The 14,786-nt window shown below is 39.2% G+C and overlaps 1 protein-coding gene across 3 annotated transcripts in view; it reads left to right on the top strand.

The window, feature by feature from the left end:
* Positions 1 to 14,786, top strand: part of ticrr (TopBP1-interacting, checkpoint, and replication regulator) — a 47,291-nt gene that overhangs the window by 7,752 nt on the left and 24,753 nt on the right. For 2 of the 3 annotated variants that reach the window (XM_043677254.1, XM_043677252.1), the window contains exons 3-10: positions 4,234 to 4,466; positions 4,708 to 4,945; positions 7,809 to 7,938; positions 8,223 to 8,356; positions 10,095 to 10,298; positions 11,005 to 11,153; positions 12,914 to 13,014; positions 14,041 to 14,134. In XM_043677254.1, coding sequence (XP_043533189.1) covers positions 4,234 to 4,466; positions 4,708 to 4,945; positions 7,809 to 7,938; positions 8,223 to 8,356; positions 10,095 to 10,298; positions 11,005 to 11,153; positions 12,914 to 13,014; positions 14,041 to 14,134 — 1,283 coding nt within the window. The remainder of the gene's footprint in view (positions 1 to 4,233; positions 4,467 to 4,707; positions 4,946 to 7,808; positions 7,939 to 8,222; positions 8,357 to 10,094; positions 10,299 to 11,004; positions 11,154 to 12,913; positions 13,015 to 14,040; positions 14,135 to 14,786) is intronic. The other variant, XM_043677253.1, reaches the window with a different exon arrangement.

The following is a 14,786-nucleotide window of genomic DNA, read 5'->3' as shown; positions in this document are numbered from 1 at the left end:
GTGCCAGGATGGGAGGGTGGGTTGTAGGGGGGCGTGGACCTGACCAGGTAGTCACGGAGGGAACGGTCTTTGCGGAAGGCGGAGAGTGGTGGGGAGGGAAATATATCCCTGGTGGTGGGGTCTGTTTGGAGGTGGCGGAAATGTCGGCGGATGATTTGGTTTATGCGAAGGTTGGTAGGGTGGAAGGTGAGCACCAGGGGATTTCTGTCCTTGTTGCGGTTGGAGGGGTTGGGTCTGAGGGCGGAGGTGCGGGATGTGGATGAGATGCGTTGGAGGGCATCTTTAACCACGTGGGAAGGGAAATTGCGGTCTCTAAAGAAGGAGGCCATCTGGTGTGTTCTATGGTGGAACTGCTCCTCCTGGGAGCAGATACGGTGGAGGCGGAGGTGAGCCTGCTAGATGGATGCAAAACTGGCCTGGTAGATAGGCAGGTGGGCAGAGGGGGTGGAATTGCCCTATTAGTAAGGAATGAAATTAAATCAATAGTAAGAAACCAAGTTAGGTCAGATGATGTAGAATCTGTCTGAGTAGAATTGAGGAACCACTAAAGTAACAAAGCAAAGTTGTAGTGATCATGGGGGGTTTCAAAATGCAGGTGGACTGGGAAAATCAGCTAGTTAGTGGTTCGCATTAAGGAACCACGAAGGAATTTGGAATGTCTATGAGCAGTTTGTGATGGAGCCCACAAGAGAACAGACAATACTGTATTAGTGTCATGCAATGAGGCAGACTTGATAAGGGAGCTGAACGTGAAGGAACCCTTAGGAAGCAGTGATCATAACATGATCAAATTTACTCTGTAATTTGAGAGAGAGAAGATAGAATCAGAGGTAACAGTATTTCAGCTGAATAAAGGCAACTACAGGACATTAGGGAGGAGCTGGGTAGAATTGACTGAGGGGGGAGCTGAGCATGAAAAAAACAGTGGAACAGCAATGGCAGGAGTTTCTGGGAGTAATTCAGGAGGCACAGCAGAGATTTATCTGGAGGAAAAAGCATAGTACAGGGTGGATGAGGCAACCATGACTGACTAGGAAAGTCAGAGATAGCATAATAGCTAAAAAAAAGCATATAAAGTAGCGAAGAACAGTGGGAAACACGAGGATTGGGAAGCTTACAAAGACAAACAGAGGGCGACAAAAAAAAGAGGGTGAAGATTAAATATGAGGTTAGCTAGCCAGTGATATAAAGGAAGACAGTAAGAGTTCGTTTAGATATATAAAGAGCAAAAGAGAGGAAAAAGTGGACATTAGGCAGGTGGAAAATGATGCAGGAGAGATGATGGTGGGGACTTGCGGAACGTTTCAGAGAACACCTCTGGGACACCTGCACCAACCAACCCAACTGCCCTGTGGCTGAACACTTTAATTCCCCCTCCCACACTGCCAAGGACATGCAGGTCCTTGGTCTTCTCCATCGCCAGACCATGGCAACATGACACCTGGAGGAAGAGCGACTCACCCAAGTCCCTCCTATCTACCTTTTATCTTAGCCTGCTTGGCACACCCTCCTCATTCCTGAAGAAGGGCTTATGCCCGAAGCTCGATTCTCCTTCTCCTTTGATGCTGCCTGACCTGCACTTTTCCAACAACACATTTTTAAGCTCTACACCCTTGAGTTCTAAGGGAGCTAGCTGAAGAGATAGTGGAGGTGTTAGTGGTAATCTGTTAGGGATCACTAGAATCAAGGACAGTCCCAGAGGACTGGAAAATTACTAAGATAACAACATGCTTATTTAAAAAGGGAGTAAGGCAGAAGATGGAAAATTATAGACCAGTTAGCCTAACCTTGATCATGTGTAAGATCCTGGAATCCATCATGAAGGATCAGATTTCTGCATACTTGGAAGTGTACGATAAAATAGGGCAGAGTCAGCATAGTTTTGTCAAGGGTTCGTCATGCCTGACAAATCTGCTAGAAGTCTTTGCAGAAGTAATGAAACTTACAGAATACTGGATGGCCTGGACCAAGTGGATGTTGTGAAGATGCTTACATCGGTAGGGGAGCCTGGGACCCAAGATTACAGCGTTGGGGTAAAGGGAAGACTCCTTTAGAATGGAGATGAGGAGAAACTCCTTCAGCCAGAGAGTGGTGAATGTATGGAATTCACTGGCACAGAAGCTGGTCATTGAGTGTATTTAAGACAAAGATAAATAGGTTCTTGATTGTAAAGGGGATCAAGGATTACAGGGAGAAAAATGGTGAATGGGGTTGAGAAACCTATCAGCCATAATTGAATGGCGCAGCACATTTGATGGCCTGCATGACCTAACTTCTGCTCCTGTGTCTTATGGTTATAGAAGATAGAGTATCAGTAAAAAAGTACTTTTTGGAATGGGGATCAGAGCTGGGGCCTTCATTGTTTGTTTGTAATATAATTAATCTGGAGGAAAATGTAGGTCGTCTGATTACTAAGTTGCAGGTGACACCTAAATTGGCCATAGTTGTAGATAGTGAGGATTGTCAGAGGATACAGCAGAAAAATGGCAGATGGAGTTTAATCTAGTCACATACGAGATGATGCATTTTGGAAGCTTAAATTTGGGTGTGAATGACAACACCCTTAAGTGCATTAACATACAGAGGAGTCTGGGTATACAGGTCCACAGATTCCTGAAAGTGGCAACACCGGTGGATAAGTGGTCAAGAAGGCATACGACGCACTTGCCTTCATCGGTCGGGACATTCAATATAAAAGTTGACTAGCTATATTACAGCTATACAAAACTTTAGTTAGGCTACATTTGAGATATTACATGCAGTTCTGATCGCCACACTACCAGAACGATCACTGGAAAGATGGAAGCTGAGGAGTGACCCCTGATAGAGGGCTACAAAATTGAGAGGCATAAATAAAGTGGTTAGTCAGAGGCATTTCTCAGGGTGAAAATGTCAACTACAAAAGGACATAGATTCAAGGTGAAAGTTTAGAGGAGAAGTGCAGGGAAAACATTTTGCACAGGGTTGTGGCTGCCTGGAATACAGTGCAAAGAGGTGGTGGAAGCTCACATGTTAGCAATGTTTAAGGCTAATCTTGATAGACACGTGAACAAGAGGCCAATAGAGGGACAGAAACTGCACATAGACAAAAAAATAGTGGCTTTAAATAAGGATAAGGAATTGGCACAGGCTTGCCAACGGGCCTGTTCTTGTTGTAGTAGAATTTATTTAGCAGGGATCTGTGAGAGCAAAAAAAAATCAACAGTACTCAAAAAAACATCAATTGAACTGACAATAATCAGCTTTTATTGTAAATACTGCAGCAGTTCAGCTGAGACTTGGAAAGAGGAGGGATCCAGATTGTTCCGTTTCCCTTCAAAGTTTCGCTCCTTTACAAAAGAAAAGGAACACATATTATAGACTTTAAAATGTCCTGAGCAATTACAGATTATCATGAAATGTGCATCACCTGTAACACTGAACCTTAGTCTAAAGAAAAATTAATAATTTGCATCATGACATAACTGTTTCTATTATATGGAGCTTTTGTTTAGACTAAGATCTGCAGTTCGAAATATTCTGCAGTTCAGAGCCGTGAAAATGATTACTGAAGTTTTATCAAACTTATGGAATTTGTTTACATTCAGCCTGGCCCTGAAAGCTGTTTCTGACATTTTGTCTTTTAACTTACTGAATTATAACTTGAGAATTGATCAATTTTTTTCCCCCCATCATACAATGTTAAATGTTGCCCACAATACCACATTGCGTTTTATTATATTGTACGTGGTATCTTTGGAACATTTTTGAAAGTTTTAAAAGGTGCTACTTCTAATGCAAACTTTTCCAGTTGAGGTTTTATTTTATTGTTTTATTGGACAAATGGATAAGGTCAAGAAGGCATATGGCATACTTCATTGATCAGGCATAGAAGTATAAAAAAGTTATGTGCAGCTGTATACAACTTCAGTTGACCACATTTGGAATTTTATGTACAGTTCTAGTCATTACAGTACCAGAAGGATGTGGAGGCTTTGGAGAGGTTACAGAAATGGTTTATCAGGATGTTGCATGGTTTGGAGGGGATGAGCTCTGAGGGGAAATTGGATAAACTTGGTTTGTTTTCATTTGAACATCAAAGGATGAGGGGCGAACCTGATGGAAGTTTACAGTATAGATGGAGCATATTGTGTCGGCACAGTCTTGGTGGGCTGAAGGTCCTGTGCCTGTGCTATACTGTTCTTTCTGTTATAACTCAAAATTGTAAAAATTATGGTTTCTGGTCATGAACAGGGGAGAAGGTAGTGCACTGTCCTGTCACTTTGGAGCCAGTTACTTGTCAGAAAAACGTAACTGTGCCCATGAGCATCATCGTAAAAGGAGCTGTCAAAGATTGGGATCAGCAAAGGACTAATCAGTTGTCAAGACATGCTTGGATTCTACAACGTGCTAAACAAAAGGAAACAAAAGAGAATTATTTTCTTCAACGACTTCTGGAGCAAATGACCTACAATGATATATATCTGGTAGGTATTTTCATTGTATTATTTCCTGTTATGGTCATACTTTTCTCCCCTGGGATTTTATTTGTCACTCATTTAAAAGATTTGATCATAAAAGGTATCTTTTCAAACATCGTTTTTGATATTAATCACATTGTTCTACTTAGTAGTCAGTCAAAATATAGTCTGCATATTGGGAAAACTAATAGAAAAAATGTTTGCAATACAATCAAAAATGTTATGTGCTTTTTCATATTTTTTCCAGGTTGTTGATGTGGAGATAAATAATTGTTTGCCCCCGTGTACAGGACTACTGTCTCCCCTACTTAGTGGCACTGCAGTGCTTACATTAATCTCTCGGGAACAAGAACCAGAGTTCGAAGAGCTTCTTTTGCAGGCTGAAGTAACTGAGAGCAACCAGACAATGTCGTTGGAGGTCATGGATGCTGTAGACCGAGCATTGACTCTGTCCTCTGATTTTGCTGAACATTTACCCAGTTCCGGTAAGAAAGAGCAGTAGTAGCATTAATTTTGTATATGGTTTTATACCTCCTCTTGTTAAGTGCATCAAGAATACTTTCTAGTAATTTCTTAGTTCTTTGGTATAGTCTTGTTAATTTTAGATGACAGGACTTGACAAACATTAGTGAGATGTGAAACTTTATGGATAAAACATATTTGTGATGTTGGTATCTTTGAATGAGAATGTTGATATTTGATGGATGGGGAAGTATTTAAGTACTGTACAAAAGAACTCTGAATCAGATAAACTGAAGATTGTTCTATCCATTGTTAAAATACTAGAAATTTCATAACAAGTTTGGCAATTGGTGCTGAGTCTTTGTCATCTTGTTACGAGGTCTGGTATTACACTTTTCAGAGCTGTCATTGGTCCTGTGGCTATCAGGAATTCAGTAAGTGCAGGCTTTTGGCTCATGTAATCATACTGTACTTGCACATCAAAAATGACCAGACTGTTTAAAAAAAATTAACCCCAAGGTATTAAGTAAACTGCTGGAAAATGAACTTTTTTCAAGTCTTGTTTTCTATATGTATTATTATTATATAGTGTTCAAAATTGACAGATTTAGTTATATATCTTTTTTTAATGGATGAAGAAGCCTTGCGGCCAAATTTGATTATGTTGGGCAGTTCACAAATAGTTATAGTCAAATCGTGGAACATGGATATTGATTCAACATCCGGTATGAAATTTGATGTATTGAATTTGAATAGAGCAACCAGAAGATCCTTAAAGACTAAAATGCTAAGTATTAGGGAAATGTAAAATGAAATCAAAACAAAATGCTGGAAATAAACTATCTGAGAGACTGTTTTTCTGTGCATTTTTGGTTTTATGTGTTTATTATTTATTATAAACTTTGTTCCTGCCTTTAGTAATGTTTTATAATGTGATTGCGTGTAAGCTGTAAGGTAAGTAAATATGTTGTCTACTGTATAGTGAAGTGTTTTAATGGCGCAACTTGTTTGCTAGGTTTGTGCACTGTGATCTACAAATGCTAAAGAACTAGTATGAAATGTTCATATTTATATTTGCAGTGCTGTATCTTTGTTTATGCTAAATAAATTGTTTAATTTTAAAAATATTGTTCAATTTGATGTTTGAGCTGTATCCTGCTGAAATATTGTTCCACGAATTGTTGACAATCTTCCAAATCCAATCTAATGTCTGATTTTTTAAATAACAAAATTTAATTTGATTTGCGGTTCCCCAGTGTTTATAAGGGGCTTGTTGATGCTAATATAATCAACCCGGTGTTTGTTTTGGATTATCTATGTGCACCTTAGTAAACTTGTAATCTTTTTATATCAACTTGTTCCGGCATACTATGACCCACCTTGGATGGGTCGGACTTGAACTGAAATCATCTGTCCCAGTGATAGGGCACGACAATTGTACCAGAAGACCCTAATGTAACTTGTTATTGACATTTTCTCATTCAAATTTATTAGATAACAAAATTTTTGTGTAAAAGCCATTTTGAGTTATGAGGAGTTGATAGTATATGGCAGTAATGATAATGGATTAACAATGTTAGTTGAGTTTATTATTTCCTATTACATAGAGGTTTTCAATAATAACGAGAGCTGTATGCTGCTGCATTACTCCAATTGCTATTTAAATTATCTTAAATGCTCGAAGACAGCAATGATTTCTATAGCGATTAAATTTAACAGTGGGCTCTTGTGCGGTGTAGTGTCTCTACCTCTGAGGCAAGAGGCCTTTGTTAAAATCTGACCTGCTTCAGAGGTGTGTTGTAACACATTTGAACAGGTTGATTGGCTTTATTTCAGGATATTTTTCAGTTTTGTCTGGGGCTATGGTCTCTGTTTAAAGCAGTACTATTTGACTGGTTTGTATTCCATTTCTCTTCCCTAAAATCAAACTCTACGAGAGAAAGGGAATAAATCACACAGTAGCCCAGCAAAGGAACATTTTTTTTTCAATGAAGTTGAATAAATTATGGGTTTATAATTTATAACTCAAGTTATAAATTGGGCCCCATTTACTAGCATTTCATTTCTAACTTTGTAAATTTAAACAGCCAGAAATCTTTTTAATACAAATCAAGTACGAAACATACAAATAATAAATAGCGATCTTTAAACAGCTCACAAATCTGATTAGATGAAGCATACCTTAGTCAAGGAATCTAGAAAGAATAAGCTTGTCGTCCATTTTGGCTAGTCCAAAAAATTGTTACCCAATCCTCAAATACACTTAACCTTGCTGTGAGTTTTTCCGTGCTGTCTGCCTATTAGCTGAGGATTCCATTCCATGAATTCATTATGCACTTGAATCCATGTTTTCTGCCTCTGAAATTTGTAAGAGATCAAAATGTCAGTGAGGTTTGATTTTTCTAATTTTGTAATCTTGTGGGGGTGGGAGAGAGGGGGGTAGGTGGCATGGTCGCTCAGTGGTTAACACTGCTGCCTCACAGCGCCAGAAACCCGGGTTCGATTCCGACCTCGGGTGACTGTCTGTGTGGAGTTTGCACATTCTCCCCGTGTCTGCATGGATTTCCTCCAAGTGCTCCGGTTTCCTCCCACAATCCAAAGATGTGCAGGTCAAGTGAACTGGCTATGATAAATTGCCCATAGTGTTAGTCAGGGATAAATATAGGATAGGGGAATGGGTCTGGGTGGGTTGCTGTTCGGAGAGTCGGTGTGGACTTGTTGGGCCAAATGGCCTGTTTCCATACTGTAGGAAATCTTTTTTTTTAAAAAAGCAAAAGTAAAATAACATAACCCTTCTCTTCCCAATGTGATAAATATCAAGCTGCCAAATCTGGCTAATGATATACATTAAAATTTCAAATTGAACTTTGTCTTTTCTTCCATAAGAAGTTACTCTTCCACATTGGGTACAACTAGAGCTGGCTGAGACTTCGCAACAAAGGATTTCTTTTGCTGAAGGCTGGTTTCCATTATCTGAGTTATCAGGACCGAGTTCTACTCTAATGAAATCATTCAGGTAACATGATTAAATTGTCGTGTCAAAAGTGTACACTTTTCAATAAAGTTGAATAACTTATGTAAAACAGTTTATGAAATACTGACACAATGAAATTCTGGCCTCATTTGCTAGCATAGAAATTTAAAAAGCTCCATGAGATTACATTTGTGTTGTTGTAACATACCTGTACTCTAAGGGAATCATTCAGGTAACTTGATTAAATTGTAGTGATAAAGGTGTACTCTACGGACGATTAAGTTACAGTTTCCTAAAGCCTTCTGAACTTACTGTTTGTGCATTAGGTCAATGCAAGGAGTTGATGAGAAAGCTAACGTGGACTATGAAACCTCCCTAACTAATCAGTTAGCTGAGTTCTACCAGAAGAAATCTGCAGATGAAGCTGAAGTTGCAGACCATGGGGTAAAAAGAAGACAGCGTAAGTGTAGAATAACTTGCTTGGAATTTAAAGAAGAATGTTAACAGGAGATTGCCTTGATGCTTTTTCTCCCTTTTCCCCACATTCTACAGTTGGTTCCCTTTCTGTTCCAAAAGTGATGTCTCAATTATGGTACTGTTCCTTGCCAATGATTTAATTGATCAATATTGTGATCTCAAACATTGAATATCAACATGCTGTTCAAATGTGTAAGGCAAGGTAGATTCTGATTCAAGATAAATCATATTCAAATTAGACTCATAGACATTTACACTGCAGAAGAAGAATATTTGGGCCATCATGTCATCACTGGTCAACAACGATCTGATTCCACTATAATCCCATTTTCCAGCTTTTGGCCTATAGCCCTGGAGGCTGTGGCAACACAAGTGAATATCTAAACATCGCTTAAGTGTTATGGCAGTTTCTGACTCAACCACTCTTTCTTTCAGGCAGAATGTGCCAGACTCCCACCATCCTCTGAATGAGAACATTTCTACTTGACTCTTCTCTTGACCCTTACCTTGAACCTTATTTCAAAGCCCCCAGTTATTCATCCCACTTTTATTGGGACAAGTGCCTTTGCATTTACACTGCCCCACATAACCTCACACCTCTATCTGGTTCCCTCTCAACCATCATTTCCATGGGAAACAACTATAGCCCATCCAATTTTTCCTTACAGCTCACAAATCCCTGCACAGGCAGCATCCTGGTAAATCTCCTCTGCACCTTCCCTGGTGCTATCTCACACCAGAACTGTGTGCAGTACTCCAGTTGTGGCCTAACAAGTGTTTTGTGCAGTTCCAGTGTATCCTTTTTCTGTATTCCATATCCCCTACTAATAATGGCAAAAATACCATATGTCACCTTATCTATTTGCCATGCTACCTTCAGGGATCTGTGACTAGACACACCAACGTCCTCTGACCTTTAGTACTTTTCAGAGTCCCACCATTCATAGTGTGATGCCTGGTGTAATAATGTTGTTTCTCTCCAACTGCATACATCCCCCTTTTCCAGGTTGAATTCCATTTATCACTACGCTCTGAATAGTCCATTGAGGTTCTCTTGCAGTTTACGGCAATCCTCCCCACTATTTAAAACCCTGCCATATTTGTGTCATCTGTGAGCTTATTGATACAGTTATGTCCAAATCATTCATGTGTACTGCATACTTCTATGACCCCAGAACTGAGGCTTGTAGTACTCTACTGGAAACAGACTTCCAGTCACAGAAACATCCCAGTATCATCAACCTCTGCTTTAGCTCTGGATCCAAAATTGGCTTAATATACCATTTTGTCTTGGATCCCATGCGCTCTTACTTTCTTGGCCAGTCTATGATGTGGGACCTTATCAGAAGCTTGCTTAAATACATTGATCTGGCATTGAATGCATTGCCATCGTCAACACTCCTGATTACCCCTACAACAGACTGGATCTCAGCTGTGAAACACAATGCCATTATTAAAAGAAAAGGAGAATGTTCTGGCAACTCATTCTTGGCCAGAGAGTATTTGAAAATTACTACAACAACCTCCTCCCTTCGCTCTCTCAACAGCCTAGGATACAACTCATTTTGGGAAAACTTCAGCACATTAGCATTTGAGAGTACTCAGACCATTTTGATCAAACTTCTTTGCCAGTTGTAACTTTCTCCTTTGGTTAGCTTGCTCAATAGGTCACTTCTGATCTTCCTTTCCTCTCTTGAATTATTTTGTTAAATTAATTTCAGGTGGTCCTCGAACCCCTGTTCGGCAGAGGATGAGGTCAATGAGTCGCTCTCTTCAGATGTTGAATGTCGCTCGACTAAATCTTAAGGCACAAAAAAACCAACCAGATGGGATGCAACTCTCCATTGGGGATGAGCCTGTGCATCAGCCCAAGATGCATTTGGGGAACAAACAAAAATCTAAAAGAATTAAGAACATTACTGTAGGTATGTCTTACTAACTGTCTTTTGCCAAAATTATGGATAGGTTTCTGTGTTGTTTATTTTAGATGAAATACTGTTTTCAGATGTTTGGAGCATTTTGAGAAGAGTAACTATAGATGCTTAGGCTTTAATTGACTATTTGAAACATTAGTCAGTCACTTGCAATTCATTATTGCATGAGAGGTTTGAGAAAGCAGAAGCCCCTCTTGTGGTGCAGAGGTAGCGTCTATACCCCTGAACCAAAAGACCTGGGATCAGGTCCCACCTGCTCCAGACATATGTAATAACATCTCTGAATAAGTTGATTAGGAAAATAGTTTGCAAAAGCAGTAAAATTGTTCAGTTGATCACCATTGCATTAAAGGAAGAGGAACAGTTTTGTGTTGTGCTTTGGTGTTCAGTAGGGATTGGGTTAAGACTAAAATATTGAAGAATGGACTGCGAGTCATGAGTGTCTGTGAAACCTATCGCAGAAAGATGCAGATATGTTGAGCACAATTCCTGTAGTTTAGTAGTTTAAAAATGCAGAATAAGATCTTTAAAAATTGTATGTTGTCCTATCCAACATTCCATTATGGAAAATTGTATGATTAGGTCTGAGTAGAAAAAAAAACAGTTAAAAGCAAGTTATCTTCCACTACTGACTATTATTTACTTGTTGCCTATTTGCAACATCAAACTTTGATTTCTCATTATGTCTCTGTTACAGATTTTAATAGCGAAGAGGAGATGATGTCCAGTTTGAAAGAAAATTACCAGAAACATGTGGCAAATGGATTGTCCCAGCTTAGTTTCATACAGAATACAGTCTTAGTCATTAAAATGTACCTGAAATCTGCAAACACTAATGTTCATGAGGTATTATTGGCTTCTAATTTGATGGCCTGGTAATTCTGAAGTAATGTAATCTTATCGGCAAAGCTTTTACAAAAAAATCTTAAATGATTTATAATTTAGATGAATCCTAGCAATTTGTAATCAATTGCTATATATTATTACATGTTATTGCAATATTGTCACCTGTGTTTCATATGCTAATAGAATTATGTTGTAAGAATTATGTAAACTTTAACGCACAAGACAGAATCTAACTATCTCTCAATATTCAATTGGTGAATGACATATAGTCAGCTCTAAATCTATCTCCATGAACATCATGGGGATGCAGTTCACCAGAAATTGAACTAGACTAGCCATGTAATTGAGTAGCTCCAAAAACGGCAGAAACTGTAAATTCTGGTGGAGAATAACTTGCCAGATTTAAAGCCTGTTGACTACATACAAGGCTGAAAATGTGTTGCTGGGAAAGCGCAGCAGGTCAGGCAGCATTCAGGGAACAGGAGAATCGACGTTTCGGGCATAAGCCCTTCTTCAGGCTTATGCCCGAAACGTCGATTCTCCTGTTCCCTGGATGCTGCCTGACCTGCTGCGCTTTTCCAGCAACACATTTTCAGCTCTGCTCTCCAGCATCTGCAGACCTCACTTTCTCCTCAAAGACTACATACAAGGTACCAGTCAGAAGTCTGATGGAATACTTTCTTTCCTGAGTGATTGGAGCTGCAGCAGCACTTGAAGATTGACGCAATTTCGGACAAAGTAGACAGGCAGGAGACTGGAAGAACACAGGAAACCAGGTTGCATCAAAGGATAGGGAAGTCGACATTTTGGGTGTAATCCTCTGTCGTCATTTAGGACAGAGCAGCCTGCTTAATTGGTATGGTGTCATATTCTGTCCAACATTATAAACATGCACTGTTTCTTCCAATGGGACACAGTGGCGGCAGTGAGAAGTATCTCACCAAGTCTTCTCTAACAGCAGCATCCAAACCTGCAAACTCTATGATTTGTATAATGAAGTTTTCAAAATGCGAAAATAGTGACTGAAATTTATTTCTAGCAGGATAGAAATAAATATCAAAAATGCTATGTTAAGCCTGTTTATAATCTTGGTTAGACCACTATTGGAGTTCAACCTCCTAAAAGGATACAGAACCACTGGGAAAATACAATAGATTTTTGCTAGAACTAATCAGAATTAAGAATATTTCTATCAAAGAAGATGGAACAGGCTGGGACTGTTCCTCTTTCAGAGAAGATAAGATCAAAAGATGAACCAACTGTGAAATTTCTAGAGAAGCTATAGAGAGTGCCCTTTTTTTAAGGGGCACACTATATACTGTAGTCACTAAGTACAATAGAGAATTCAAAAGAAATGTCTCTGGAGGAGTGATGAGGATGTGGATCACTTTGCCATGAGGAATTCAGGTGGCTAATGCAGACAGATACATGGGGAAGGTAAATAAACGTGAAGAAGTGCTGATTGAGTGAAGTGAAGAGTGACAGGCGGCATAAACACCAGCATGAGGCTGTTGTCCAAATGGCTACTTCCTCTGCTGTAAATTCTACGCAGTACTCTGCAACTCGATATGAGATATAAATTCTACTTTAAAATGCTCACAGTTATTGCCACCAGAGCTCGCTGGAGAATCAAATTAGGAAGGACAACTACATAGACTTACTGCTGGGTGCCTTTTCAAAATTCTGAATGCAGTATAGTTTCAATTCTGATTAGTTTGTGTACCTTTTGAATGTAACAGTTTTGCCTCTTTTACTTAAAGACTACATGTATAAATTTGATTCGAATGCAATTACTGAAGAGCCCTAAATCCATTCGGCAGCAGTATGGAAACCAGGAGAATAAGGAACTCAAAGTCAGAGAGTAAGTAACACTATTTAAATTGATGACATCATATTGTATTTACCCTCTTTATTGACACTCAAATGCAGTATATTTAATTCAATACTTGTCCCAAGTGTGATGGTTCTAGCAAACCTGCATGAAACTATCCACAAAGAAAAATTATCCCCATTGATGAAATGTATAATTCAAGCTATCCCTCTGTGTGTATTGCAGGAAACAGAAATTCACTGTATTAAAGAATGCCCATTCCTCATGTAGCACTCGAACCGCATTCCTAAAATTATTTCCCATAAGAAAATAAGTAATAACTCTGTATTGTTCCTGAGCTTTTTCCATTAAAACATATCTGCCTTGAAACTATCTGGCCCAAAAATCTCTTTCTTACTAACTTGTAACTTGCTTACACTTTTCCACGAGCCTCCTACTTTTAATGTCTTTTACTCACTGCTTTCCTGGCTTAATGCTCCATACCACCACCCCCTTTGCCTTCCTCACCCTGAATATGAGCAAGAAGGTTGGGAAGGATGGGGATGGAATGGAATAGTGAGTGGTAGGATTGGGAGTGGGAAGTGCAAGGGAATTGGTAAAGTAGAATACTGTTTTTCTCTCAAAAGAAAGTCTGAACGTGCAAAGTTACAATGTGTTTTCAGGCTTGTACAGTAAGCACTTGAAATTTAGAGGCATTGTTCTCTGGGGAGTCTACCTAATTTATAAATGATGCTAAATAGAAAATACATAATTGAAATGTCCTTTTATCAGAGGCCATGTGTATAATGATTGAGTTGGCTTTAGGCCCTATTTGCAGGAAAAGTAAATTGTAAGCGAATTTAACTTGCTTCAGACTTGAGTTTTGCGTACCTGACTTAAGAATGGTCTGTACTAGATAACCAACCTAGAAAATTATACATTAAACTAAATTACTCTGAGGAGAAGATAATGATGTAGGGTAGGGGTATAGTCAGGAAAGATCAATCTTATCTGCATTTATGATTTATCTGTTGGAGGACATCTTTGTGTTAATCTTTATGATGGGTCCTATTACAGTTGCCAGCTCCAGGTCTTGTTACGCTTAGAGATGTTCCAGCAGTTTCCATCGTTGCAGAGTGACAGTGAACAGTTGGAACAGCTTGTGGAAGAAGTGAGTATGGTGTTAGATCCCAGACCAAATGCACAATTGCATGTCTTTGTTCAAATCTGAATCAGAAGCTTCTGTCCCATCATTCCAAGTTGTGATGTGAAATGAATTTAATAATGTATTTTGTATTCAGTTCTTCATTAGCTTGAATCACTAGCACAACAGATCTCCGTTTCCCTATTAGAATGTCCAAATAAAGATTCATTGTTTTTGACTTGTAAGGGTATTCATATATGATTAATTACTCGTCTGCGTTGGCTAGAGTGATCCTGACTATACTGTAACTGATGCTCAAGCTTTATCACATCATTGAGTGCATGAAATGGCCTTGTCATAAATTTACTGGTCATCCTATAGTACTATTGTTTTTGAAAGTAAACTCCTACATTTTAGCCTTCAGTTCACATCTTTAAATCAGGCTATTTGGACCTGCAGCAGTGTTCCAGTGATAGGTGTGATGTGCCATGTCTCTGCTGGTCCTGAGAGAAGAGAATGGCCTTCCTCTGCACCATCCCATCCATCAGGTTCTTCAAGTCACTGTTGGCAAAGCGGGTGCCAATTTCCCTTTATCCAATAAGTGGAGGCAATTCACATGAATTGCGCAGGAGAGCTGTGGACTGCAACACTTGATGGGGTATGTAGTTGTGTTTTACAG

This window comes from Chiloscyllium plagiosum, chromosome 36 (assembly GCF_004010195.1).
Source record: "Chiloscyllium plagiosum isolate BGI_BamShark_2017 chromosome 36, ASM401019v2, whole genome shotgun sequence".
Taxonomy (NCBI): Eukaryota; Metazoa; Chordata; class Chondrichthyes; order Orectolobiformes; family Hemiscylliidae; genus Chiloscyllium; species Chiloscyllium plagiosum.
The sequence above is the reverse complement of the archived record's forward strand: the minus strand, read 5'-3'. Positions and strand labels throughout refer to the sequence as shown.